The following is a 26,950-nucleotide window of genomic DNA, read 5'->3' as shown; positions in this document are numbered from 1 at the left end:
GGCCTCCGTCCTGCAGTGGACACAAGATAGGCTGATAACAAATATGATGGCGATAACGGTGTGTGTTTTTAGTCGGCATTAAAGTGTGCGGCTAAAGCGCTTCATGCAACGAACCAATCACTCTTCGCGACACGTATATCGAATTGTACTATGTCCTTAACTTCGGAGAGCGGTAATTTCGCAAAAAGATATGTTACCAAGTGAAGCTGATTTCGGATAGCAACATCGGAACTAACACTTAAATGCCACCATTCTTAACAGTTATGTACATTTTTTCTCCAACCCCCCCCCCCCCCCCCCAACCCTTCCTATGAAAAAAACAGCTCCTGAGTGCGAATTGTGCCTCCGGTGTGGAGCTGAGCAGAACAGTCTCCCATTGTTCTACAGCCTTATTTTTGTATCTGTTAAGTGTATTTACATCGGATTTGCTATTATAGGCGGCCGTATTTTTCGTATTTTCTTTGGACCTCATGGCAGGACCATATCACGTGGTGCAGGTTGGCTCTGCTGTTGCACAAAGCTCACAAAGTACAGCAGTCCGGATGGCCGAAGCCGCCGCGAGGATCCAAGGAATCCTGGCTGACGCCTGCGGGAGGAAGACCGTCCAAGTCGTCTATTCTCAGAACCCACCTCGAGCATCAAATTAAGTCATCTCTCTCTCTCTCTCTCTCGGAAAGTATTGTTGCCTGCCCATAAATAAAGTGGGAGATTTTTAAATCTTTAAATATTGCGTCAGACATTATCGCTTTCCTATTTACTGAGTGAACACGCGCTGTCAAATAACCGTTATTCTCTTTTCAAAACAATTCATGCTTGGAGTAAAACCACCATGCTTGTTCGCGCAGCTGGTCGTATCTTTACGGAAGAAAACAGGTGCCGAGACTACAAAAAGAAAGCATAACTTCACTTCGGATCTTACTTATGTTGTTCTGTTTCTATGGGCGCGCAGAACGTATTCGTACGAGGATGGCTTGCTGGCTCCACAAACCCTTAATCTGATGTGCAGGTGTAATTTGAAGATAACCTATGCTGACGAAATGCGAAGTAAAACTTAAAAAGAAGGCAATGTACACCAAGTCTAGAGGATTCTGCATCTTCTCAATCTGTATCTCATATTTGGTGAGTTGTGGACACGATGCAGCCTCGGGGTATGTTTAGCCTTCCGCATTTTTCGTTTCGAATTCCTTGACTTGTTGACAGGGATCATTCGTTGTGCGTGCTGCAAGCGTAAAAACAATTCGGTCATGGCGTTGCTCGAGATACAACTTCGTATGTGCTCCTCTTCAGAAGTACTGCCGGGAAACTGGTAGCTACATAACTGGGTTTTCTGATGTTTCTTTTTTTAAATATTATCTACATGCCGAGAAGAAAACAGGGCCAGTCGTTCGCACCAAAACAACGACAATTAATGAACGGGCAATAGCCGCAAGCGACCATTAGAGCACGTCCTCAAGGCTTGGCCGCAAAAAAAGAACAGGAGAACGACCTTTGCCCATAACGTAGTAAAATGTATTATTTTAGTTATGCCTCATATCTTGTATTTTGCTTATAAATGAATTTTACAGCTAACTTGTTTAACTAAAATCGTATTAACTACCCCGTTTGAGCGGAGTGTTAAGGTAACGCAAGAAGTTGAAGGTAAGTGCATGGTGCGTAAATGGTCTCGCAGGTAGGTGTTGAATGTCGGCGTTTCTTGCTTTTAGAGAGCTATGTTGTATGTACAAAAAAAAGAGTCGGGCGTATCGTAGATCTCTTACCTCCCCGCAGGCGGTTGTTTCAGCGGCTACAGGTGTTATTTGGGACAAACTCCGTAAGTACGCTCCTCCTCCACAGAGCTCAATTCATGCTGCGTATCGGTCACATCGGAAACTTTATAATTTCGAAGCATTATATTAGCGCTGCACATAGAGTCCACACGAGGGACGATAACTTAAAGGGACCCTGCAACACTTTCGATAAACGCTGTCACTCTTCCCTTCACGTCTGGAAGCACTGCACAAGCGCCAGCACGGAGCAGCAGTGCGTGATTTGCTCGTCGCACCACATACGCCTTCCGTTTCTTCTGCTTTGTTTTTGTGGCTTTATTTTTAAAGTTGCTATCGAAAAGCGTTCATTCCATAGTATAAGTTTTGGATGTGTTGGTTGACTACGTTCTGCAAGCATTTCAGATTTCGAACAAATGTTGAAAAAAAGTGTTGCGGGGTTTCTTTAAGCGCCAATACTGTTGATCACTCGCGTGTACAGCTGCTTGTTCAGCGCTAACATATTTTATGAGTACCGTGAACCGAGTAGCCCAACAGCAATTTTTACTATTAATAGAGGACGTTTTCCTTCGCTTCGCAGCCTGCGGCGGTACTACACCTCAGCCCAGAATTATCAATGGACTTCGAGTCCCCATACACCGGTACCCATGGATTGTAAGTATCAGCGGCTCCTAGGGTCCCATGTGTCTAGCCAGTGGAACAGACTGGCATATCGTAGGAAGCGGAACTGGGGGTAAAAATCGATTTGAGGGGGGGGGGGGATTTTAGCAGACGTCTAAAAGGGGGAATGGCACGTACTGTATACATCGCAGCGCTATTTCTTAGTTCGGGCGTTCGGGACTCGCCGACGCGTGCCCTCCAACATCTATTCCCGGCCCGCTAAATCGGTCACCGACCGTTGCCCTAGAGTTGTCGCGACACAAAGCCACAGTGGTTTGCACAGTACGTGATTCGGGTTGAATTCTTCATCATCACAGCCATCACAGTTATTTGGCGGTAGCCCGTACAGCCAAAAAATGCCCAACTGTCGAAGCAAGAACTTCTGGCGACTGTTGTAACGTTAGCTTTATTTGATTTCTTATTTATTTTAAGACACTGCAATCTGGATAACATTGTCCAAGCAGGAGAGTCACATTACCAATACACGTGGTGCAGTCTTGCATGCGACATTATGAGCCAGCGGGGAAGGGCAGCAGCAAGAATAAACTAGCAAATATAATCTAGCAGTAAGAATAAACTAGCAAAAATAAATTAACATCTAGTCTGGCACCGGCGACTCTGGCTTTTCTTTACATGTGGGAGCGGGAACTGCCGTCATCTGAGATTGATTTAAAAAGAGCAGTCGGTTCTATTCAAGGTAATTACGAAAACCGCACTGATTTGACGCTCGCTCTCGTCAAGATATGCTGCCTATTCTTTGTTCGCTTTCCAACATGTATTTTTCTGCGGCAATAAACCGCGCTAAAGCAACGAAGGGATGGTGTCAAAACCCCAGTGCCAACATCATTAAAAATACGGTTAACGAAGCAGGTGATTTTCAAGAGATCTATTAAAGAAACCCGTTCAGGGAGCAAGTTGCATTCGCTCTGAAATAGTGCAGGAAAAAAACTGGGTTAATGCATTTGCTTCTCCGAAAACCGCCTGTAAAGAGAGTTCCAGACGGCTTCTCAATCTTCTCGTGCTTAGTGGCTAAAAAAATGGTTGGTTCATGTTACCCTTTTTACGTACTTACAATCACATACTTACGTGCTTTCCCACACTTTACAAATACGCAGATACTTTTAGGATACATTTTATGCAATTATGAAGAGCAAAAATTCGATTGTCTACCATCAGTGGAGGGGGGCAGGCGGGGATCATGAGAAAATAGTCTTAGATTATCAGTTATCAGTTACGATAAATGATCAGTTATGGAGATCAAGTACCCCTGAAAATGCAGTATTAGATGGGGATTTGTTGAAGTGGATTGATTGTAGGGTTTAACGCGCCGACGCAACGCAGGCGATGAGGCGCGCCGTAGTGGAGGGCTCCGGATTAATTTTGACCACCTGGGGATCTTTAACGCGCGCCGAAATCTCGTACACACGGCGTTTTTGCATTTCGCCTCCATCAGAAAAGCGACCGTTGTGGCCGGGAATCGAGTCCCCGTCCTCGTGCTCAGCAGCACAACGCCGTAGCCACTGAGCCACCGCGGCGGGTAGATTTGTTAAAGTGCGTCCTAGTCGATGAGTACACGCAGGGAAGAGTAACAAACCCCTAATCTTTCTTTAAAAACTCCATAGGTAATGTTATGCCGCAGATCTTCCCCAGCAGTATCTTCTGGAGCTTCGCGAATACCAAGTACCACAATATATCAGGATGTATCCTAGCAGTGCACGTTTGTATTTAAGAAAAAAAAAACAGATATGTGCTCCAGTTTGGTGTACCTCCGCCAGTAGAAAAATTATTGTCGTCATAACAATCATCATCGCCATGGTCACACACCGTTACAAATTCATTTACAGGTTATTCGCGTTCATAGCGGTGCAGCATATGAAAATATTATAGTATTACAAAATAATGACCCGCTGTGTGACTTTGCGGAGCTGAATAATGTGTAACTAACAAAACGTTCAGTGCAGAAACAAATATTTCGTTTTGCAGTATTTTGCGATAAAGGAGGTGGCTAGAGAAAATTTGTGGAAGTTTTAGCGAAAATTTTGCATTGCGCACACTCTAAATGGCAATAAAACGAATTATCCGCACCTCATTATGTGGTTGGCAGGTGCTAGTGCAAGCCAGAGACGACCGCGTGAAGCTTACAGGCATCTGCGGCGGTGCATTGGTGTCCCATAAGCATGTCATCACGGCTGGACACTGCTTGTTTCTGTGAGTATACCGATTGCGTCCCTGTAGTTAGATCAAGATGCGCTTAATGAGGGATGAGTAAAACTGATGCCGTCCATCCATGGGATCTAGTACCCTCCCGATACCTTCACCCTAATCGCCAGAAAAAAAAACAGCAATGATAGCACTGAGGATGAAAGATATGAAAGCTAACCGAACGAACCTGGAAGAGAACTTCCGCAAATTACGTTCTAGAAGAGTTTTATGCTCCTCACCCACTTGGGGACAATAAAAGTTTATACTAATCACTTCGCACACATTCTGTTTCCACTCACCTACTGCTTCGAATTAATCTGTTGCACTACGATTTTTTTATAAACGTGGAGAAGAAAGTTTTTAAACTGTCCTACACGCAATTCATGAATGTTAGGTGAAGCAGGATCCTGTTTTATTAAATAGTTAAAAAATAATTATAACTGTTGCAGTGGAAGCTTCTGGTTCCAAATATCTTCCCTGACAGAATCCATTATTTCGCACGCACTGCTGCTTCACTGCATTGAAATAGTGTACGGGGGCTGACGTCCTCAGAACTGGATGTGACATCTTTACCGGCAGCACCACCACTTCAACTCACAAGTTAACTGGTTCCCGCGCTTTCTGTAGCAATATAGCTTCCGATATAGATATAGAATTGCGATATAGAAACTTGGGGGCTCACTAAGAGGATTAAACTTAAATTGAGGATGACTCAGCGAGCAATGGAACGGAAGATGATAGGTGTAACGTTAAGGGACAAGAAGAAAGCGGTGTGGGTCAGGGAACAAACACGTGTTAAGGACATATTAATAGAAATTAAGAAGAAATGGACGCGGGCAGGGCATGCAGTGCAGAGGCAAGATAACCGTTGGTCATTAATGGTAACACAGTGGATCCCTAGGGAAGGCAAGCATGGCGGGGAGCGGCAGAAAGTTAGGTGGGCAGATGAGATTAAGAAGTTTGCAGGGATAAATTGGTCGCAGTTTGCACAGGACCGGGATAATTGGAGATTCATAGGAGAGGTCTTTGCCCTGCAATGGGCGTAGATATGATGATGATGATGATGACGACGACGACGACGACGATGATGATCATAGCTTCCGGCTGAGGCTTGAAGTTAGCTTTTGGAGATTTGCATCAGCACTCACAGCCACGGTCAACAAATTTTAGCCAATGACCGTGCAGAGTCCTCCGATGTTCTGGCTGGCCTCTTGATCCGTCAGATACGCGAAGCTCCTCGGGGCCACATCTCGCACTGAGCCGTGCCGGTTAGGCACGCACGAACAGGAACATGTAGGCTGTTTCATCATTGGCGCCATCGAACATTGCTTGGTTAGCTTTGAGTTTTTAGTCTGAAACTGCGCCAGGCGATCTGTTAGCGGGGGTACAGCGTACTAGAAGACAGAGGTGTGTCGTTCGGAACCTATTAGGGGGGCCCATATTGTGATGAAAATTTCTGCTGAGGAACTCCTGTTGTAAGCAGCGCCCCTGGCGGCCGCTCCTTATCAGTTGTTTTCATAAGTTTTGTTTGTTAAATTAATCCTGATCTATTGCGCTAAATATTCTTATTTCTTTGTTTCATGAAATGAAATTTTATCCCACCCGTCAAATAACTGTTTAGTTTGATTTAAATACTTATAGGTGGCGCTGGCTGCAAGAGGAGTTCTCTGGAGAACGCCTGCGCTCCATAGACTTTTTTCATCGCAAAAGAGACCCGCGCTCTTTGGTTTTCCCCCCGCACGACACACCCGTACCTTCTACTACACTGTAGCGGGGGCCTAGCCACTGGCTACGCACCACGTGCCTGGCGCTGTTTCGACCGCTTCTTTCTAGCCTACCTTACAGTTTTTTGTTGTTACTGACGTGCGTGGGGTCATGGACAAAGCGTGTCGTGCTTCTTGTGCCTTCGCGGGGCAGCCAGGGCAAGAGGGCACCCAAGCTGACGGTGCTGTACGGCCACGCGACTCTAGCGCTGGCGAGGCGCGTGTCCGTGACCCGCACTACCTTGCACCCGGACTACTACGATAGGACGCTCAAGAACGACATCGCGCTGATCGAGCTGTCGCGGGACCTGGCCTTCTCGGAGAACGTGCAGCCCGTTTGCCTGCCCGACCACGACTTCCCCCCGCTGCCCACGTACACCGGCATCGTGGCCGGCTGGGGATACACGGCCGACAGTGAGTAGTTTGCTTGAACAGCCCGGCGCATGATTTCGGCGTGACCTGTTTGTTCTTCGGGTGCTTGTCGAATCAAAATGCAAACAAAAATGGAAAATGCTGCTGTTCCCCAAGTGCAGTGGCGCAATTTCTAGGCAAACTTAAAACAATTACGAGATATTAGAAAAACCGATGAAGTGGCGACGATTTACCACCTACTTTCTCGCACAGACTGTATGTTGTCCTAGCGAATATTCATAATGCCACCGCCAAGAGATATGACGGTGGGATATATTTTCTTCCCTTTCCTTTTTTGTTGAAATCGCAATCATCGCTATGGAATCGCCCATTACGCTAACCTTGAAGCCTTAAATTTAGGCCTGTGTACTGGCGCGTTCAAATACTAGCGCTTAATACCAATGGCGCACATTTTTTATATTTGTAACAAACCAGAATGATCCTACAACAGGCCCTTCAATACTACCAATGAATTAGAATATTTGGTCACCCTGAATAATTTGTTAATTGTCACCTTATCGAACGTGTTAGCCACACTTTTGTTAAAAGTAAGCTTCAGTTAGCGCTCAGTCAGTGCATTATTGCTCTGACCACTGCAATTCCTCTTGCGATAGCTATACCGGATGCGTGCATTACAATCAGTATGCCATCGTACCGCCTGACCCCCGGCCATCGTTCCGTGTGCTACATTGCGGAATCTTATAAGAGATTATGCTGTTACAAAATGAAAGGGAAATTTGACACGCGGAGCATGAGATGGGACTTTTCTGGGTAGACGCTCTTTAATTCGTCCACAGTAGTACTCCCCTCCGGAACGAGTAGCAGTAGAACTAATGTAGCGAGTTGGGGAAGTCAGTACAAGTGTACCTTCGAAAAAAAAAAAGCAGATCTGAAAGAGGCAAAACTGCAGAACAAGCAGAAAAGTTGATCGCTGGGCGAATGAGACAGTGTGAGGTACCGGCCTGCCTTTCTGCACGTGTCATCTGCTTTATTACTGTTTCTGCTTTTAAGACAAGGTCGAGGGCTGCAGTTTCTTGCCAAGGAATGAAGTGCGCACCTTAACATTTTTTCCTGACATATCTGTTGTTATTTGTATCTGTAAAAAACAGAACTTGTCCACTGTACTGTCCTCAAAAAGTGACCATGGAACTCACTTCCTTCGCATTGATGACACGTTTGGTTGTGAAAAGCAGGGCAAAGAAGTATAGAGCAATAACCACGTTATGGTGCTTTTTTTTACTTATTCGGTTTTACTTACTTTTTGCGTAATATTTTAAAACAACGTGATTTACCTTTTCTTTTTTGTTGTTTTCCTTGTGAACACTTTTTTAAAAAGCTAGGGCATTTGATTCCCGTGCTATATCTCTGCTCTGAGGCGCAGCTTATGTTGCAGGCAGGTAGACTTATTTTAACCAGCTGGCGATATTAAACGTTGATTAAAATCTCGATACACGGACGTTCTCGATTTCCATCTACTTCAGAAAAACGGTCGTGGGGAAGGGAGATCAAGGCAACTTGTGGTCAGCAGCAAACGGCTTAGCCACTTAGCAGCTCCTGCGGTCACACTTGTCAAGTATTAACACTTTGCAGGTGTCGGACCTTTTAAACATATTATGAATTGCAAAAAAGTTTGCGCACATTGGGTGTGGGCTTTCGCTTTTGTGCAGTGGAGCACTCCTGCTGCCTGATTTCTCCAACAAAGTCGCAGCTAGGGAAGGGCAAAGTTGTTTTATATCCCCCGCAAGCCGCCGAGAATGACATTTCGTTTGGTCAGCTTACACTACGCTCGCGCTTCCAGCAGCAACAGACCGTTGCTACATTGGTGCTCATTTATTTTCCCTGTTGTTACATAGAGCGTGATAGTGCTCAATTGTCTGGAGGGGAAAGTGCGCGAGCGGGTACGAAGTTGATGGTACGTGAAAGATAAAAAAAAGGCCTGAATTGCATTGACTGCGCAATATCAACAACGGAGGGTCGAACCGTTTCGGCATGAACCGGTAACCGTTATTTCTTTTTTTCGGTTCAGTTCCGGTTCGGATTCAGCGTGCTCAAAAATAACGGTTCGTATTCGGGTTCGGTTCCGGCAAAAAATACCGGTTCAGTTCCGGTTTTCGGTTCAGTTCGGTTCAGGTTCATGTGTGTGTATGTGTGTGTGTGTGCGTGTGTTTATGAACATACATGCACATAAACAATAAACTAGATAAGACGAACTCTAAAAGACCGCGAAAATATTACTATTACCATTTTTATGATGTGTCTACTGCATGTAACCACTAGCAGAAAAAAACCATAAAACAATTTTAGAGCGTATAGCGTCTTTGCGCTGAGGTGTCTAACTCCTCAATGACGCAAAAAGCGGCCTTGGGGTAGGTGCTCACTAATAATCGCTAATTAAATAAAAACTAGAAGAATGTTTAACGGCGGGAAGCACTGGCCCCAAAGGTAACTCGCACTTTCCGGTTATAATCGCAGCGGGAAAGCAGCGCCGAAACCCGTTCCTGATGTTCGTGACGCAGAAGATCATGTCACGAGAATTCTGCGAGGCCAAGATGGAAGGATACTTCTACAGTCCAGAGACGATGTTCTGCGCCTACCGGTACAGCTATGACGCCTGCCAGGTATACTCTAACAGCACACACGCTTCACACCAGGCCCATAAAAATGTTCACAAACTATGAGCCACTGCAAGAAATATATATTGCTTTCCGAAGGATGAGCAAACCATGGGGGAATATGTCGCATAAAAAAAGAAAGACTGCTAGCCATAGGAACCGGAGCCCAGTGGGTTCAGCAGCTAAGCTAAAAAACTGTGGTTGATTTCTCAGTCATAGGAATGGGTAAAACACGAGAGCGAAATGTGCAGCAAAATCTGCAGCTGAGCATGATTTGCGGGCAGGCGGCAGTCTTGTGGGTGTGCTTGGCGAGCGACGTCCTGCTGGCTGGTCGCTTCGGCATGGCGTCATTTCCGCGACGGGTATGGCGTCAGCGAAATCTTGGTGTACACCGGCAAAAAACAGTTTCGTGTTAAAATATAAAACCTGAAAACGAACAACCCTAACTATAACGTACTATTATGAGCAATATGAAAGGGAACACAGGAACGCGTGGCAAACAGCCTCGAAACATACTCGGAGCGATACGCGGATGGCACTGTGAAAACCAAAGGGGGAAAGGAGGGCGCTCTTCCACTAACGGTTGGCACTCCCACCGCGCTGGCATTTCTACAAAGCAGCAGCCTACGTCATTTCGCCGATAATATGGCATCGTCGGACAGCCGATACGACGCACGGCGGGAATGGGGACAGTTGTTAGAACAGCGTCCCCCTTTCCCCTTTGTTTCCGACGGCGGCCGCTGCGTATCACTCATAGCTGGGCCTGAGGGTGTTTTCTACGCGTTCCTGTGTTCCCTTTCATATTGCTCATAATAGTACTCTTTATACCAAAGGTTGCTTCCCCGCAAGAAGATCCTGTGTGCAGAGGTGCACCCTTTACAGGCCGCTTGCTCCGTTGTACTGGCGTGAAAACAAAGACGAGGGAAAAGAATCACTTCACTACGGAAGCCGGTGTCACTTAGAAAATAAACTGCAAGCACGAGAATGAATAGCGTTTATAGCGTTGAAGGTTGATTTAGCGCAATGTCGTATGGTTGCAGAAGCACGGAAGCAACTTTTTTTTATGGCTAGGCAATAGAAATAGAGGGGTGCATGTTTATATTGTGGATGATGTGTCGTCTGTAGGTGATTGAGAGAGGCGCATGTATTGTGAGGTGCTGTGCGTTTCGATAAGTTGTGAGATCGTGTTGTGGGAGCCTAGGGAGCCGAGTCGTTGGGAGGGCGTGTGTGTGTGGAGAGGTGTTGGGCTGACGTGTATGCTCTGCGGAGCAGGGCGTCCAACGACTGCGTTTCTGTGTTGGTGAGTGTGATGAGAGTCCTTCAATGCTTTTTGAAAAGCATTAAAGGACTGTGGTGTGAAGCATGGGAGGTGGTAGCAAAACCGACTGACAAGAAAAATCTGTAAAAGCCGTAGGCGTTCGAGTTCCGTGAGGCCATTTCTGCGTGTGAATATGCGTTTTAAGAGGCGAAGTACAGTGTGTACAGTGTGCGTGTGCGAAGCAGGTTAATGGCGTGGGTTTATGCGTTTGGCGTCTATGGGTAGGCCCAAGACGCGCAGCTGTTGAGTTTTGGGGGCGAGTTGGCCATGAACTTGGATGCGTATGGGAGTGTTAGGGGACGTGCGGTCTCGTGGGGGGGGGGGGGGGGGGAGTATGAGTAGCTTGTTTCTGTTGTATGCAGTATGTATACTCTTTTATTATCCCTTTTTGTTTACCAGTGCATCTTTGTAGACTCACAGTATTTGTATTTTGTATATAGAAAAGTTGTCTTCAGTATGTGCGTTGTCGTTTTTCTTTTCAGCAAAAACATCTGTTTCGTGTAGCGTTCTCACATTTTTAGAATGCAATATCGTTTCTTTGTTTAGCTGTTCGCGTGCATATATTTTTTCCCTTTGCATATTTTTGTTACTGCAATAGAATTGCGATACCTTAGTGTGTTTTGTGTTGATTGCTGTAGGAGCTGTACAGCGTGCATATTGCCGTCTTCTGCTTGGCGTTTGAATTGGGCTGACGGGCTTGTCAAGCTGCTTCTATGCAGCTTTTACCGTCGGACATGCGATGTACAAATGACAAAATGAAATAAAAGGTACCTCACGTCACCCCACCTCGCCTCAAGCTGGGATTTATAAGTGGAACAGGTGTGACCAGCGCGTTGCACTAATTGTGAGACTGTAGCAGCCCCTTATAAGAGTGTGTTCTCTATGAGTGCGTCGCTACCCCGTGGGACCCAGGGTGTGACGTCATCTGTATAGATGATGTTTCTAAGCGAGGAAATGTTGTTGAGAGCGTGTGCAAAGGAAAGAAGGGATAAGTTGAAAAGTAGCGGAGAGAGACCGGCTCCTTGTGGAATTCTGCGGTTGGGCATTGTGAACGAATATGACGTAATTGTGCCTAGACGGAGAGAGGCGGTGGGACTTCTGAGGAAGTTCGGGATATAGGTGAATATGTTGCTACCAAGGTTGGGTGTGTTGATGGTATGTAAGATGGCCTCATGTTGTACGGGATCGAAGGCTTTGTGCAGATCTAGCGCTAGAATGGCGGTGCTCTCTTTTCCCGGCGGGTTCTGTATGAATTTGAATTAGGCCCAGTCTGAAACCAACCACGCCAGGTGTAAAGTGGGAGTGAGTGTCAAGATGGAGAGTGATACGTGTGTGGATGATGTGCTTAAGAAGTTTTCCGAGGCATGAAGTAAGGGACATCGGTCGTAAGTTGGGAATGTCCAGGGCTTTGTCAGGCTTAGGTATAAACGTTATGTCTGAATGCTTCCATTTTGTGGGGAGCGTGCCTGATTACCAGTGACAGCTGAATATTTCAGTGAGATGATCGAGTGAGGAGTCGTCAAGGTGTCGTATTTTATTGGTTATACGATCGGGACCCGGGGATGTGTGTCGGCGAAGCTTGAGCAGTGCAGCTTGAACTTTCGCTCGAGTTATGGCGGCATCCGGGATCGAGTTAGGGGAGCCTGTGTATGCGGAGGATTGTGAGGAATAGGAGGAGCTGGGGGTATGTATGTTCTCTTGAGGTTTCGGGTGATGTTTTCCTGGGATATATTATTATGCATGAGCTGTGTAATGCTTAACAAGGTATAGGTTTGGGCGAGTTGGTATATATACTTGAACGTTCAATGCGCACACTACACGAAGACGAAGGAAGAGAACGAGACAACGAGACAATGCATTGTCTCGTCCTCTTTCTTCGTCTTCGTGTAGTTTGCACATTGAACGTTCAAGCAAAACTGTGTAATGCGACTGTTGTACATGCGGGACCTGTTCGGGTCGATTAGGTGGCGTAGAATGGCCCGGGTGTGACGCATAGACAACTAGCCTTTGAGTTTGTCGCATATGTGCCTCCAGTTAGTATGGGCCAGATAGTTGGCATGCTCGGTGATTTGTTGGCGAAGGTCTTGAAGTCTTTTTCGAAGTTTGCGGTGCTTATAGTTCTGCCATAGCTATTGAATACTGGTGTAAGCTTCCCATATAGGTGTAGCATTTGGCAGTCCACTTAGGGGGTTAGAGTGTCGGGATTGATGATTTTTTTGTGTTGTTCTTTGGTCTTTACGAGGCTTTCTAACCTGTAAAAAAGGGGCCATGGACTCGGTGAGCGGTGGCTTATTACATTTATTGAGTGTGCGTAAGCCCGGCCGGAACTGGAGAGCGGCGAAGAAAAGCTACCGCCCAGCTGCGCAGTCGTGCTCGATCTCCCGTCGCGTGGAACTGCTGACGCTGGCCAGGCACCGCTGATGATTTTGAAAGGATCCGTATGATGATAGTGGCACCAAATGCAGATGGGGGTGCCGCCACTACAAACCCATTCTTCGAGGGCGGCTTCATAGCAGTCTTGCAGGGGTGGGAGAAGTTGGCTTTATGCTCGAAAAGTGTCCCAGTCCGTTATGGTTTTGTGTATTTGAGCCTCATGTCCAGATGTGCGAAGACTATAGTGTTCATTTCAACAACGAAGTGATCACTGCAGAGGGTATGGAGGGTCGGTTGCCATGTGGCCGGGCCTAGACGATGGGAGAGAGCGAGGATAGGGATGCAATCCTTTTGTAATCTATTGCTTACGTGTGTGGGAGGTCAGGTTCATTGTGAATAGTAAATCGTAAGTTTTGAATTTCTCAGAAAATTCTGCCTGTCTGTTGTGCGGAGATATCCCCAGGCAATATGATGAGCATTGAAATCTCCTAGAATGAGTAAGGGTTGGTATTGTGTTTTTTGAATAGGCTATCGATAAAATGCTCCAAAGTTTAGCAGTGATATCTTTGGAGGACTGTAAATGTTTAGTATGTGGATTTGGGGAAGTCTAAGGATCCGGTGGAGAATGGTGGTGAAAACATAAAAAATGTCGGACGATAGCGTGTGTTAATTGGCAGTATAATTTCTTTGGATGAATGTTGTTACTTGTGAAAATTTAGGAGGTTGAAATACAGCATAGTTTAACAGATTGGTGTGTCGATGTGTTTCTTGTAATTAGATGGCGATGGGGGGTGCTGGAAGCGTGGTGATAATTGCTTGTAGGTTGGTTCGTTTGTTGCGATGTCCGCGTCAGTTCCATTGCCATACGGGGAGGTTGTTAGAGGCCTTGATCATTATCAGTATCAGTGGGAATGGGAATGTCGGCGGACTCTATATCGTATACCGTTCTGTCTTGCATCTGTGGGCTTATGGTGCACATTTATTGTAGGACTTCTTTATGGAGCTCGTGCATAGATTTTTGTAGTGCCATAGTCCGGTCGGATACCGGTATGCGGAGGGAGGAGTGCATGTTGCTCATTTCGCTGCGAATTGTGGCACTCAGAGCTTGTAAGACGGTGACGGGTTGCTGATGTGTTGATTGGTTAAAAGGAGGTGTTGATTCAGCGGGAGTTGTCTTACGCCTAAGGGGTAGGGATTGCGGTTCTTGTGGGGCACCCCGAGCTTGGGTTGAGGGTGTGGTAGTTTGTAATAGTTGTTGTTTGAGAGGGAGATTTTTCTTGTGCTAGCCTTGCGCTTTCGTGACGGAGTTGTAGGATGGCTTCGCGTAATTACTGCATCTCTTCGAGTAATGCAGTTGTGTTTGTTGTTATGTTATTCCGAGGGGGCGTTTGGGGGGGAGAAGTCTTTGAAGCACGAGGCGTTACATCGCAGGCGGGTAGTAAGGGCAACCAGCGGCGGCACACACGCATATAGACAGATCAAAGCCACTGGAGAGAGAGAGAGAGAGAGAGAGAGAGAGAGAGAGAGAGAGAGAGAGAGAGAGAGAGAGAGAGAGAGAGAGAGAGAGAGAGAGAGAGAGAGAGAGAGAGAGAGAGAGAGAGAGAGAGAGAGAGAGAGAGAGAGAGAGAGAGAGAGAGAGAGAGAGAGAGAGAGAGAGAGAGAGAGAGAGAGAGACAAGACTTTATTGAGAATATCCGGCGTGCGGGTGCGGATCAGGCCACGCAGGGCTTCTCCGCACCCTATCTAGCTCGTGGCTATGCAGACCTCGAGGGTGGGCCTGCGCCGCGACGTCGGCTACTAGGTGAGTCCGCTCCCGCGGGAGGGTGCCCGTTCGCTCTGGCCGGGCCAGGGCGTCCTCGAGCCGCTGGATGGCGAGCAGCTGCGCCGCAGAGTCGGGCGAGCTGATGTAGTCCACAATGTCTGGCGGTAGTGAGTCCGGCTCGGCACCGTCTTGCTGCACTTCACAGCCCCACATGATGTGGGCTAGAGTTGCTCGTTCGCGCGCACAAACACTGCACTGCACTTGTAAGACGGAAGCGGATTGCAAAGCAAAGCGTCTCAAGTGGAAAGAGGAGCAAGCCCCCCGAGGACGCGGGGTGGAAGCAGAGGATCTCAGGTGCTCAATTGAGCATGAATGCCTTCCCACTCAGAACTCTTAAGAAGCGCTTAAATTTCCTCTGACTATTCTCGGACCATGGGTTAGTTCCGATGACACTACCCTTACGGTCGTACAGTCAGGGTTCTTAATGTGGATGTTTACGTGCCGAAAAGTGGGTGGTTTACGCGTTTCGTGTTTGGGTCATTTCACTTCCGATTCCTCACCGATACGGCCACATTAACCACCAGGCAATGTACCTGCATCGATTTGACACCACCCAAGAATGTGTGTGCAGTTGCCAGTATGCTTATCAGTGGGTATCATAGCGACAACAAAGCCATTGCGGCCGTCGCAAATACGCGACAATGACTCTGCAGCTCCGCTGGTCATCCACATTGACAGGGCGGAATGGCCCTGAATTTCTCGGTGGCTCAGCGCTGCCTCATTGACGGCGTACATGTGCGCTGCGGTTGCAGGGCGACTCCGGAGGCGGCCTGATGGTGCTACACGAGAACCGCTGGTACTTGGTGGGCATCATCTCGTACGGCATTGGCTGCGGAACCCCCGGAGTTCCCGGCATTTACACCGACGTCACCAAGTACATCGGCTGGCTCAAAGACGAGCTGAGTGGTGATGAGAAGTGACTCAAGTCTAAACCAACATAACCAGCTGGGATACTGTGGAGGAGCCAGCGCCTTGGATAAAAAATGACAAATTTCTGCTTCCTCGGAGTACTATTGGGCGAGATAAAGTATACCATCGTTATAACGAATTCCTAAGGACAGAAAAGGGAGTTCTTTATAAGAGGTATTTTTGTTAAAGGGGCCATTATGACAAAATACGTTTGTTTTATTGGAAAGATTTGGTGTTTTATAGTGCCACCAGCGCTTGTCCGGCAGAAAGCGATACTGTATTCACTGAAATTGAACATTTTAGGACATTTTATTTCTCCCGCTAAATTGTGTTTTGTGACGTAAGCGATGACGCATCCAGGGCATGTCCCTACAACTAATGTTAGTGTCTTGACTAACGCTGCAGCGAACAGTGAAACTTAATTTGTTGCCCTGTCTACCGCCCGTCCCCCTAGATGTCGCTACTATACTGACAGGGGCGCTGTCCTCACTCGCTTTGCTTCAAAGACGATAGTCTTTCTTGGTCTACTTAAACACAGAAACTTCTGTCTGTCTGCCTGCCACTCAATTCAGCCACCCGGCCAAAGTGAAACAGAAGCTGTGCCATAGTCTTATGTACCCACAGCCAAATCTAAACGTCTAAGTCCGGTGTCAATGTTTATACTTGCCAACATTGTTGAACAAGAACTAGACATTACGCAAACATAAGGCAAAAAATGAATACATAAGTGATATTTACAGTGTTCCTTTATTAAAATTTATGGATACTTGGTTTTTTCGACAGCAAATGAAATACTACATCAACTGCCGAAAACCGTCGCCTGCTGTTGCCCGCGCTTCTGGCGGCATTTAAGAAGTCATGCCGCAACAGCAACGAAAAGTTCCACTAGATAAGTTCCACGTTCCGCTTGGAACGCACGTCGAGTAGGGCAACGTGGTTCTATAAACGTCGTAGTAGGTTGCCTCAATTCACGCGCGTCTCCACCGTACGGCAGCGCTGGCGTCGAGGCACCCGACTGAGAGCAGTGGAACGCGGTAAATTTAAACTGACTTGTGCAAACCTCTAGCGTGTTCATATTGGGAGGAACGAGACGGGAGAGGAACAGCACGAGAGGTGACCGGGAAAGAGAAGGGAGGCGTTTACTTGGCAGGGGGCCAGTCGACTATCGACATTCGTCGACATTTCCAACGAGGGGAGCAGATACGTGGCCATTTTTTATCACAGAATTTGTACCTGGCTGATTGTTGTTACTGTTTCTTTAATCGTTTCTTTAAACGTTGGGTACGCTCGACAAACAGGGTCGCGTAAGACAATGTCGCTTACGCCAATCGGCCTGTGTCGTGTCAGACAAGCCCAACGTGCCGGTCGGCTGTACAGCTATGACCAGCATTGTGTCCACAGTACGCAGCGGTGCTTCCATGTTCACGTGTTTGTTCGTAACTTGGCTTGTTTGCCCCACCATTGTTACTAATATAAAAAGAATGTGCACTAAAGTTAAGGGCAAATAGCTCGTTCTGCAAGTCTATAATCACAGTTTATCTTGCGTTGGATTTTGTCGGCCTCAGCCAATCACGAGCCACCCATAATCCGTCATGAGTTCAGTGCGGCAAAGTAGCCAGGGTGTCGCATGCCTATTTCATGTTTTCGTCATTATGCAGCTTATGCGAGTGAAGCTTGCGCTAAAAAGGGTGTCAGTGTTTTTTTAGCTAGGCAATCTTTCGAATTAACCAAACCTGCATTTTGTCTCCATGGTCTCTTTAAAAGCTCTTTAAAGCTTTTTTTTAAGAGATTCTTTGCTCTCCCTGGTCTGCACTTGGGACGATAAAAAATTACAATAAAGCGATAATACGAATAAAGCGATTTTGTTGGAACGAGGGCTCACTGCACATGAAAAATGGACGGTGTAAGTTTGAATAGACATTGATGCAGATTGTAGGCACACGTATAGGAGGTCGAGGGGAGAGTATACCGCAGAGGGAGATTGCTAAATTGTGGAAAGGGGTATATTTTGCCTTCTTATATGTGCGGATGTTGAAATCTAAGATCACGTCGAGGAATTGCCATCGAGATTGAAAAGGGAAAAACAAAACTGGCGAATTTGTCTTATTTTCGTTTCTGAGGTTTCATTTTTTGCTGTGTGTGTGTTCGGGTTTTGACCACAGTGTGGTTTCATGCCTAAAAATAAACCTTGCACCCTTTTATGTTCACAACAGTTTACAACAGGGGCTCAAACAAACTCGCCTGCTTTTACGCAGTTACCCAGCCTGCAGCTTATCAATAACGCTGGCGTGAAAACCCACAACTGGTTGAATGAGGCGCACGGTGTCCGTTTGGCGCACGGCACTGCGTGGCCACGTTTGCCTCGCCAAGGTTGCCTTGCATGGATGAATGGATAACGCATTGAAAAACTGACAACACGCGTGCGCGTGTTAGGTGGGGGACTGTGTGCACTGAAATAACGGAAACGAATCCGTTCTAACGACAGCAATCTAGCAGTACGAGTGTGACGACCCAACGCATGATTGTAGCTAAGTCTGGCGGTCTTCAAGGTAGGCCTTCTCTATATTTCGCATTGCATGTGGGCGGATATTGTACCTACCAGCTAATCCAGTTGTAATACTGCAGTTATTTGTCGTACGGCGCAGCGCTGGACAGTCTGGAATACCTGGATGACTGATTAACTTCATATCAGATATGTACACGTGTATATGTATATAACGCCTGAAAATTCTCGTGCAACCACGTAGTGCAACGGCACGAAGCAGGACTCGTACAAGAGGGCTATCGCAAGCTGAAGTAAAGCGGTATACTAATGGTGTTGAAAAATACATATTTTGTAAAGAATCTTACAAATCTCGGATGAGTACAACCAAGAGATTGTCGCCACTACATAACTGCAATTTCTTCACCTTGATGCAAACACTTCATTCTATGCCTGCATAGGGGCCGCGTCAAAACATCACGCGACACAACAACACACGACAAGGTTAGGTTAGGTATAACTTTATTGTTGCCTGCAAAACGACGGTTTCTACTCGCCGCGACGCGGGCCTGGCGTCGACCTAGGGTTTGCTGTTACTTTGCACAGCGCCAACGCACCGGGTTGCCGGGTCGCCTGGTCTGTGTTTTTCGAGCGCACCCCGGGCCTGCTGGACGGCCCAAAGTTGAACGTCCTTGTCGTTACTGCGCACTGCTTCTTGGAGTTTCGGCGGATAAGTCCTTGACTTGGCTTCGTCTGGAAACCGGACACAGTCCCAGAAGATGTGCCACTGGTCTGCCAGACCCACTTTACACACTTTGCACAGACCGCTCAAATAAAGTCCTGGGTGTAACACGTGCAGCGTTGCCGGCGCGAGGATGGATCCGGTTTGGAGCTGCCGTAGCAACACGGCCTCCTCCCGGCTCAGTCCTTGGTGGGGGGGTGGCATTACCCGTCGAGCTAGGCGGTAAGCCTTGGTGATTTCGGTGTAGCTTGCTAGGCGGTCTTTGCTCTCGAACCACCACGGACGGTCGGTCTCGGGGGAGCGGAAGGTAAGTGCACGCGCCTCCGAGTGAGCCGTCTCGTTGTGGTTGGACGTAGTTGCGCACTCACCCATGTGCGCCGGGAACCACTTGATGCGGACTTCCCTGTCTTGAAGCTTGGTCTTTCTGATGATGGCGGCCGCTTGGGCGCACAATCGACCCTTGGCGAAGTTGCGCACGGCGGTTCTTGAGTCGCTGAGCACGGTGCGACACTCAGCCTCGGAGATCGCCAGAGCGATGGCGACCTTCTCGGCGTCCGTGGCGCCCGTGCACCGCACGCTGGCTGCCGCTGTCGTGGTACCCGTGGTAGCCTTGACGGCCACCGCGACGAAACCTTCTTGTTGGCACTCCGCCGCGTCGACGTAACGCGCGTGTTCGTCCTTGGCGTGTTGTTCGATGAGGGTCTTGGCCCGCGCCACTCGCCGCTCCTTGTTGTATTCTGGGTGAACGTTCTTGGGGATCGGGTCCACTCGTATGTGGGCCCGTGCGTCCTCGCCGATGTCGCTCGACTGCCGGTCCGGTGCTCGGGGATTGTAACAGAGGGTCTTGAGTATGTGGCGTCCGGTCTTGGTTACTGAGAGGCGCTCTAGCTGTGCAGTCAGCTGCGCTTCCTCGATCTCCTCGAGGGTGTTGTGCACGCCGAGTTGAAGTAAGCGTGCTGTGCTCGTGGTCTCCGTGAGGCCCAGCGCCGTCTTGTAAGACTTGCGTATTAGCGCGTTGATCTTGTTGCGTTCCGTGACCCGCCAGTTGTGGTAGGCAGCCACGTACATTATATGACTAATGACGAAGGAGTGGACGAGGCGCACGAGGCTGTCCTCTTTCATTCCCGCTCTGCACGTAGAGACTCGGTGTATGAGGCGGGTTGCCTCCGCTGCCTTGCCGCTGAGCTTGGCCAGGGTTTCACCGTTGCAGTTGTTCCTGCTGATTAGCAAACCCAAGACCCGGATTCTTGCCACCTCGGGAATTCGCTGTCCTGACCCGGTGACGATCTTGATGCGGTCGCAGTCTCTTTGGGGGATGTTGCCCTTGCGTCTCGGCGGTATCACTAAAAGCTCGGACTTACTTGGCGAGCAGACCAACCCCGTGCCCGTGAGGTGCTGCTCGATGGCGGTGACCGCCGCCTGCAGCTGGTTCTCGATATAGGCGTCGCTACCACCGGCAACCCACAGGGTGATGTCGTCGGCGTAGATTGTGTGACGGACGTTCGTCTCTGCCAGCGCCTCCGCCACTCCGATCATGACGAGGTTGAAGAGCAGTGGCGAGACAACCGACCCCTGCGGTGTTCCTGTGCTACCGAGCTTCTTCTCCTTGAGTTTGAGATCCCCCGCGTGGAGTTCCACCATTCGATCCGTGAGGAAGTCCCTGACGTAATTGTAGCTGGCTTCGCCCATATTTAGTTTGGAGACTTGCGCCAGTATGGCCGGGTGTTTCACTTTATCGAATGCGCTTTGGAGGTCCAGGCCGAGAATTACTCTGTTGTCTTGCGTGCTTCCCTTGTCGATAATTTCTTCCTTGATCTGCAGCATGGCGTCTTGCGTGCTGAGCTTGCGCCGGAAGCCGATCATTGAGTCCGGGTAAAGGCCTCCTGCCATCGGTTCGCGATCACGTGCTCCAGCACCTTTCCCACGCATGACGTTAGCGAGATGGGGCGGAGGTTGTTCGTGTCCGGTGGCTTGCCCGGTTTCGGGATCAGGATGGTCTTTGCGCATTTCCACTGGCGGGGTAGCTTGCCCGACCGCCAGCACTCGTTGTAATACCGGGTTAAGGCCTCGATCGACGCGTCGTCGAGGTTCCGCAGCATCTTGTTAGTAACGAGGTCCGGACCCGCTGCCGAGCGAGTGTTGAGCTCGTGCAGTGCGGTCCGCACCTCGGCCACTGTGATGTCCCGGTCGAGCGACGCGTTGGGTGACCCTCCGTACGGTGGGTGGCTCTCCGTGGGGGTAGGGGGTAGATATTTGTCCTCCAATTTCTTGATCACTGTGTCCTTGCCTTGCTGCAGTACCGCCGTATGCATTAGCCTGGCGATGCGGTCGCGCTGATGGGTCTTGGTTTTGGTTTCATCGAGCAAGTGGCGTATGAGGTTCCACGTGCAGCCTCAGTGTAATTGCCCGTCCGCCTTGTTGCATACCTCGTTCCACTGTTGCCGGCACAAGACCTTACAGTGTATTTCGATGGCCCGATTTAATTCGGCCACTTTTTTGCGTAACGTGCGATTCAGGAGGATCATCGCTGTACCCCCGCGTGCAAGCTGTGCGGAGGCGGGCACCAAACGGGCGACCGCTTTTGCAAGGGCAAGTACAAGACTCCGTACGTCGTTCGCCGCCGACGATGGGAGCGTCGCAACGCCGAGGAGCAACAACAGCTACCCTCGGCAGGCTCGTTCCCGCGGCTAGGAAGGCCACGTTCACCAAGCGCATCGCGGACTCCGTCCCGCAGCCGTGACTCATCAAGAAGAAAAAGCAGCTGTGACAAGAGCAAGCGGAGCAGCAGCCGCAAAAGGTCGCCATCAAGCGATCGCGTGAGCTGGGCTGACGTGGCGATGAACGGCAGCAGGAGCATGCCGAATGCACCGCCACCTCGGAGACATAACAACAACGAAGAAATGGATCGCCTCAAGGCAACAAATGAGTCGTTAAAAGCAACGAACGAATCACTGCGAAAGCGAAACACCGAGCTTGAAACCTCGATCAACAACCTGACCAAAGAAATTACAGAAATACGAAAAATGCTCCTAGCACCAAGACCAGCCACCGCTACAAACTCCGTGATCATGGCCGCGCCGGCCCCGGCTGCGGCATCTACAGCACCGCATACTGAGACGCCAGCACCGCAAACTATACCTGAAACAGAAATCTCGACAGACGAACCCCAAGAAGAAACGGCGGCCGAGCCAGCGCCCAAGAAACGCGCGCTCGAGTCGATCGGAACGGGAAGTGAAATCGCCCAGTTAGAGACAAGACTGGAAGCCCGAATAGACGACCGATTCACCAAAATGGAGGCGCTGATTGCAGCAACCGATGCACGGCTCGGTAAACTCGAGCAACTCATCGGCACATCCTTCCAGAAAGTTGAAGCCAAATTCGAATTCATCGAACAGACGTTACTCCCAATAGTGAGACACCCGACGTTCGCACCAATGTTCACGAATCATCCTTATACCCAAGACCAGCAACAGCCCTTTACACTAGCCCAATCATGGCCGCCAACCACACAGCAACAACAGTAAAGCCACGGTCAGACCTTACGGTCTGGCAGTGGAATTGCCACAGCTACGGCAACAAGAGGGCGGTGTTACACCAGCACGTAGCAGCGGTCAACAAGAAACCGGATGTAATTATGCTCCAAGAAACGGTCACGAAGGCCCCATCACTTCCCGGGTACAAATCACACATCAGTCCCGCAGAGGGACGGGGTGTGTGCACCCTTGTCCGCAAAGGGCTCACCTTCGTGGAACATGAAGTCAAGCAAGGAAGAATCAAGGCCCAATACACCTTCATTGAAATTATCCCGAGCAAGCAACGCAAGGGCAGCCTATTCCTGCTCAACGTCTACAGTAACCCCAAGCACTCACTTCAGAAGTTTCGTTCGCTGTTTCATCAAGCAAGCACGCGTTCCAAAGGCAGCATGCTCGTGATCGGCGGGGACTTCAACGCGCCGCACACGGCGTGGGGATACGTCCGCGACTCGATCAAAGGAAGAGATTTGTTGCAAAGCGCCCTAGACAATAACTGCGCTCTCATCACGGACCCAGCCAACCCCACCAGGATCGGCAACTCCGTAGCACGAGATACAACACCAGATCTTACTTTTGTGAAGAACGATCCTTTGGGAAAGATTACGTGGAAGAACACGGGAGTCGACCTGGGGAGCGACCACTACATCGTGGAAATCACGATACCCGGCCAGCTCCGGGGTAACACCACGCAACACAAGTGGACGGATTGGGACAGGTTCCGCCAGAACCAGCCCAAGGAACGTCCCGCTATTAAATACATAGGCGAGTGGACCGCCGAGCTCCGCGAAGCTGTGCAATCGGCAACCAAGACGATCGAAACGAACGAGGAGGTCGTCGCCATGGACAGCCGCCTGGCCCACCTGATCGAGGCCAAACACACGACAAAACAACACGCGAAAACAGAGGAGCGACATAATAGCACGTTGTCGAAACAGTACGCGGCAATACAGCACTCGACAAAAGGGCACGACGAGAAAAGAGCACAGCGAGAAAACAGCACGCGGCAAAGAGGCAAAGCGTCATATCAGCACAGCGACAAAACAGCGCGCTTTTTCGGAACGCCCAAATGGGCAATTATTTACATTTTTAACGTGTGCACAAACAGTAGGAGTGTGCAAAATGCTCTGTACAAGATTTTTCTTACGTTGCGTTACTATTTATCGTGGAAAATGTTGGGATTTCCTCCTCTTCAGACAACGCAGCATACATCTTTAAAAGCGGGGCACATATGTTACTAGCTATGACGCAAATACAAGATCCCCAGTTTTAAGTGCGATGCACTTTATAAGCGACCCTGAATCCGCCGTCCGCATTGCTCCTCCTCCTCTCCCCTAGCAACGGCGCGAGGAGCGGAGAGGAGCGTCTGTAGCAACGGCGCAGCGACGTCACACCCCACGTGACCCGCGCGCGCTCCGCCTCCCGCGCCGTGGCTGCGCGCGCCCGCGCCGGCTCCCGCACCGCTCCTCGCGCCGTGACGTCACACTCCCACGTGACCGCGCGCTGGCGCCTTTGCGTCTGCTCCCCTTCTCCTCGCGCCGTGACGTCACATGCTCTGCAGCTGGCGCGCCTCTCCCCCCGTTAGGTTTGCACTCACCCTCGGCGCGCGCCTCTCCCCTCGCCTGACAGCTCCCCCTCGCCGGTACTGCGCCTCTCAAGGCGATGGCAGAATTACTACGCCGTGTACTCTCGGCGCAAGAAATGCATTCGCACTTCCTCACGATTCCCTTCGGGGAGGGGGGGGGGGGCAATTTTTATAAAGCGAAGGCTTTTTCAGTGGGACGGGTGGTGTTCTTCTAAGAAACTAATGCGTCTTCTAATAGACCGGTTGGTCGACCGAAAAAGCTCTGATAGGATCTCTGGGCACACGGCGCATGCGTGAATCCGGGCTACTATTGTGTCAAAACGGTCACTTGAAGATCGCGAAAAAAGGAACGGTTCTAGATAAGACAACGCACACGTTGACCATGAAGAACAAAACAAAAATGAAGTCCCCAGGCCACCGTCAGCCAATGGTGCCACAGTCGCGGGGATGTTCGGTCCGAACGGGAGTTCACTATTGTCCGAGCCGATAGGAGATGCCAAAACGACACAATTTTCCCGCGGGAGCCTTCTTCATACACCGTGAAAACACAGTCAATGGAAAATGGCCACTTTAACGTCTAAAAAACACGCTCTTGACACGCTCTAAAAAACACGCTCTTGATTTCTGATAAGCGCCCGCCGTGCACCCTCAACCAAGCCGTAAACTAAAGCCATATTTGATGATCGGGAGCAGGGCGCGTTCCGTTCGTTAGAGTGTACCTCATTAATTACGTACTTGGTTTGTTCTTGCGCAGAGCTGCACTGGGTCTACCCTCAAGCCACGTAGCAAACATAATGCAGTGGAAGAACAGGAACCTAGAAAAGCGGACCGCCCACGCCGGGCGTGGCCAACAGCCAGGCTAGGGATTTCAAAGTAGCAGTAGGGGAATCTAGTTAATGCTAGGGAATAAGTATTTCAGATCAATTTCATATGGTGCTGCATGCGGAAGATAGCACAAGCCGTACTTTATGAACGTAAGCGGCCACAATACAGCGCGCTGAATATACCAGACGTGCTGCGCACGATTCCGGCGGATTCGCTCGAGGTGTATAGAATGCTCCACTAACACTCTTTTCATAACCCAAACAGCTGGAAACTCGGGAGTAGGCGGAACTCCGTCCTTTGTAATAGCGCCCCTTATTAGTGCTTTGTATAGAAATAGTTTTAAAGAAGACGGGGCTCAGAAAAAGTTTCAACGTAAATAACCTAGCATGCGGTTCGCCTTGTTAAAGGGACACTGAAGTGAATTTGTCAAGCTCCCGTTTTTGCTTGCACTGCGTAGACTGGCTCAAATTAGCACACTTTTCATCGTTTATCCGGTTGACAAATCGGTAATTATTTTACAAAGCGCGAAAGAAGAAAAACTATCATGCGCGGTTTGCGGCGGCCGCACCAACTAAGGCTGTGACGTTGGGAGGAGGGGCGCCGTGATTGGACGATGCCCAAGGTTAGCAATCAAACAAGTTTCGGTTTCGGTTCTGTAAAACATAACCAATGGCGTTGTTGGATGGGCATTCTCAATATCTCAGTAATCATCGTACCGCGCTTCTGCCATGTTGTCGGCTGTAAAATGCACAAGATAAGCCTCCCAGGACGGCTTGTAGACGTAGCATTCACTAGCCGAGACCTACGCAGTGCATGAACGCCCTCCGCGTACCCGCAGACGCCCAAATGTCATGCGCTTTTCCCCCATATTTGGAGCTTGCCTCCCTCATGCCTGTATCGTAAAAAGCGTGTTCGCACCAGGCCAAGGGTCTGTTCATTCTGGCCTGTGCCCACTGCCTGCAAGCAGTCGGTGCTTATGGCAACAGCACGCCAACGAGAACTCGCTAGCGCGCCAGTGCCAGCCTGCGCGCGTTTTGTGAACTAGTTCGTGTAGCCATGAACGTTGCGGCCCAAAAAAAGGTGAACTCAATATAGAAAACATCGGCGGAAAACAAAAAAGTTAACTTACAAAAGAAAAGCACGTACCCGCGGGGATTCGAACTCGTGACTTGCAAAACACTTGCGGTGACATACTTAGCGCCCCAGACCACCGAGCCACGGAGCGGGATGCGTAAGCCTTGCTAATATAGGGTATATATTGTACAACCGGTTTACACTTTTATTTAGTTTTGGCATTTCAAGCAGCTTAGGTGACTATTTGTTGTACTACGCTCGTGCAGTAAGCGTCGCCCGAGTTTCCACAGTAGCTCACGTCTAGCAATTGCATTTCGTAGACGGAAAAGCGTTCGCAGATGCGTAGTCGTGCTGCTGACCGCTGTACTTGTTCGCCCAGCGCAAAAAAGTGCTTCCCGCGCCCTAGTTTTACGCGGTACGGTAAAAATATCAGTTGATTTTATTTCCTTAGTACCTATATTGACTTCGCTGACTCTTCTCCCGCCTTCAAGAGGCCTTATATTTTCCTACTGGCGTACCAGTCAGCGAAGCGTCACATGTGCGCTTGTGCAGCGCTTGTGTGAAGCGACCTTGACTTGGAGCTACAAACAAACCAAGTAAAGAAAGGCACATTCTTCCATTCACAAACGTGTCCTGGCTTCGATTCAACTAAGCGAACGAATTGCGACCAAGCTATTTTTTTTAACCTCCTTGATTGCGACGACCCGCCGGCGGCCGGCGGACGAAACGCTGGGCCGACTGACTCTGTCTGAAGGCCGGGGAGCCGTGCGATAGCGCAGCCAATTGCCAGCTCATCCCCTCCTGACATCACACGAAAACGCCACAGAAAATGGGCGAGCGTAAAGAGAGGAGGACAGCATTTTCGAATTAGTTTTTCTA

General features: G+C 49.2%; 2 protein-coding genes across 2 annotated transcripts in view; one reads left to right on the top strand and one right to left on the bottom strand.

Annotated features, from left to right (window-relative positions):
- The window catches only part of LOC144179707 (isoamyl acetate-hydrolyzing esterase 1 homolog), a 52,894-nt gene that overhangs the window by 11,550 nt on the left and 14,394 nt on the right, over positions 1-26,950 (bottom strand). The window lies entirely within an intron of this gene.
- On the top strand, positions 1,844-18,069 carry LOC144179706 (serine protease 55-like). Its single transcript, XM_077708151.1, has 6 exons — positions 1,844-1,850; positions 2,344-2,417; positions 4,528-4,631; positions 6,543-6,802; positions 9,272-9,417; positions 15,677-18,069. The coding sequence occupies exons 1-6, from the start codon at positions 1,844-1,846 to the stop codon at positions 15,842-15,844; spliced, it is 759 nt and encodes a 252-aa protein (XP_077564277.1). The 3' UTR covers positions 15,845-18,069.

Source organism: Haemaphysalis longicornis, unplaced genomic scaffold, assembly GCF_048455015.1.
Source record: "Haemaphysalis longicornis isolate Haplotype H1 unplaced genomic scaffold, Haemaphysalis longicornis Haplotype H1 scaffold_4, whole genome shotgun sequence".
Classification (NCBI taxonomy): Eukaryota; Metazoa; Arthropoda; class Arachnida; order Ixodida; family Ixodidae; genus Haemaphysalis; species Haemaphysalis longicornis.
The sequence above is the reverse complement of the archived record's forward strand: the minus strand, read 5'-3'. Positions and strand labels throughout refer to the sequence as shown.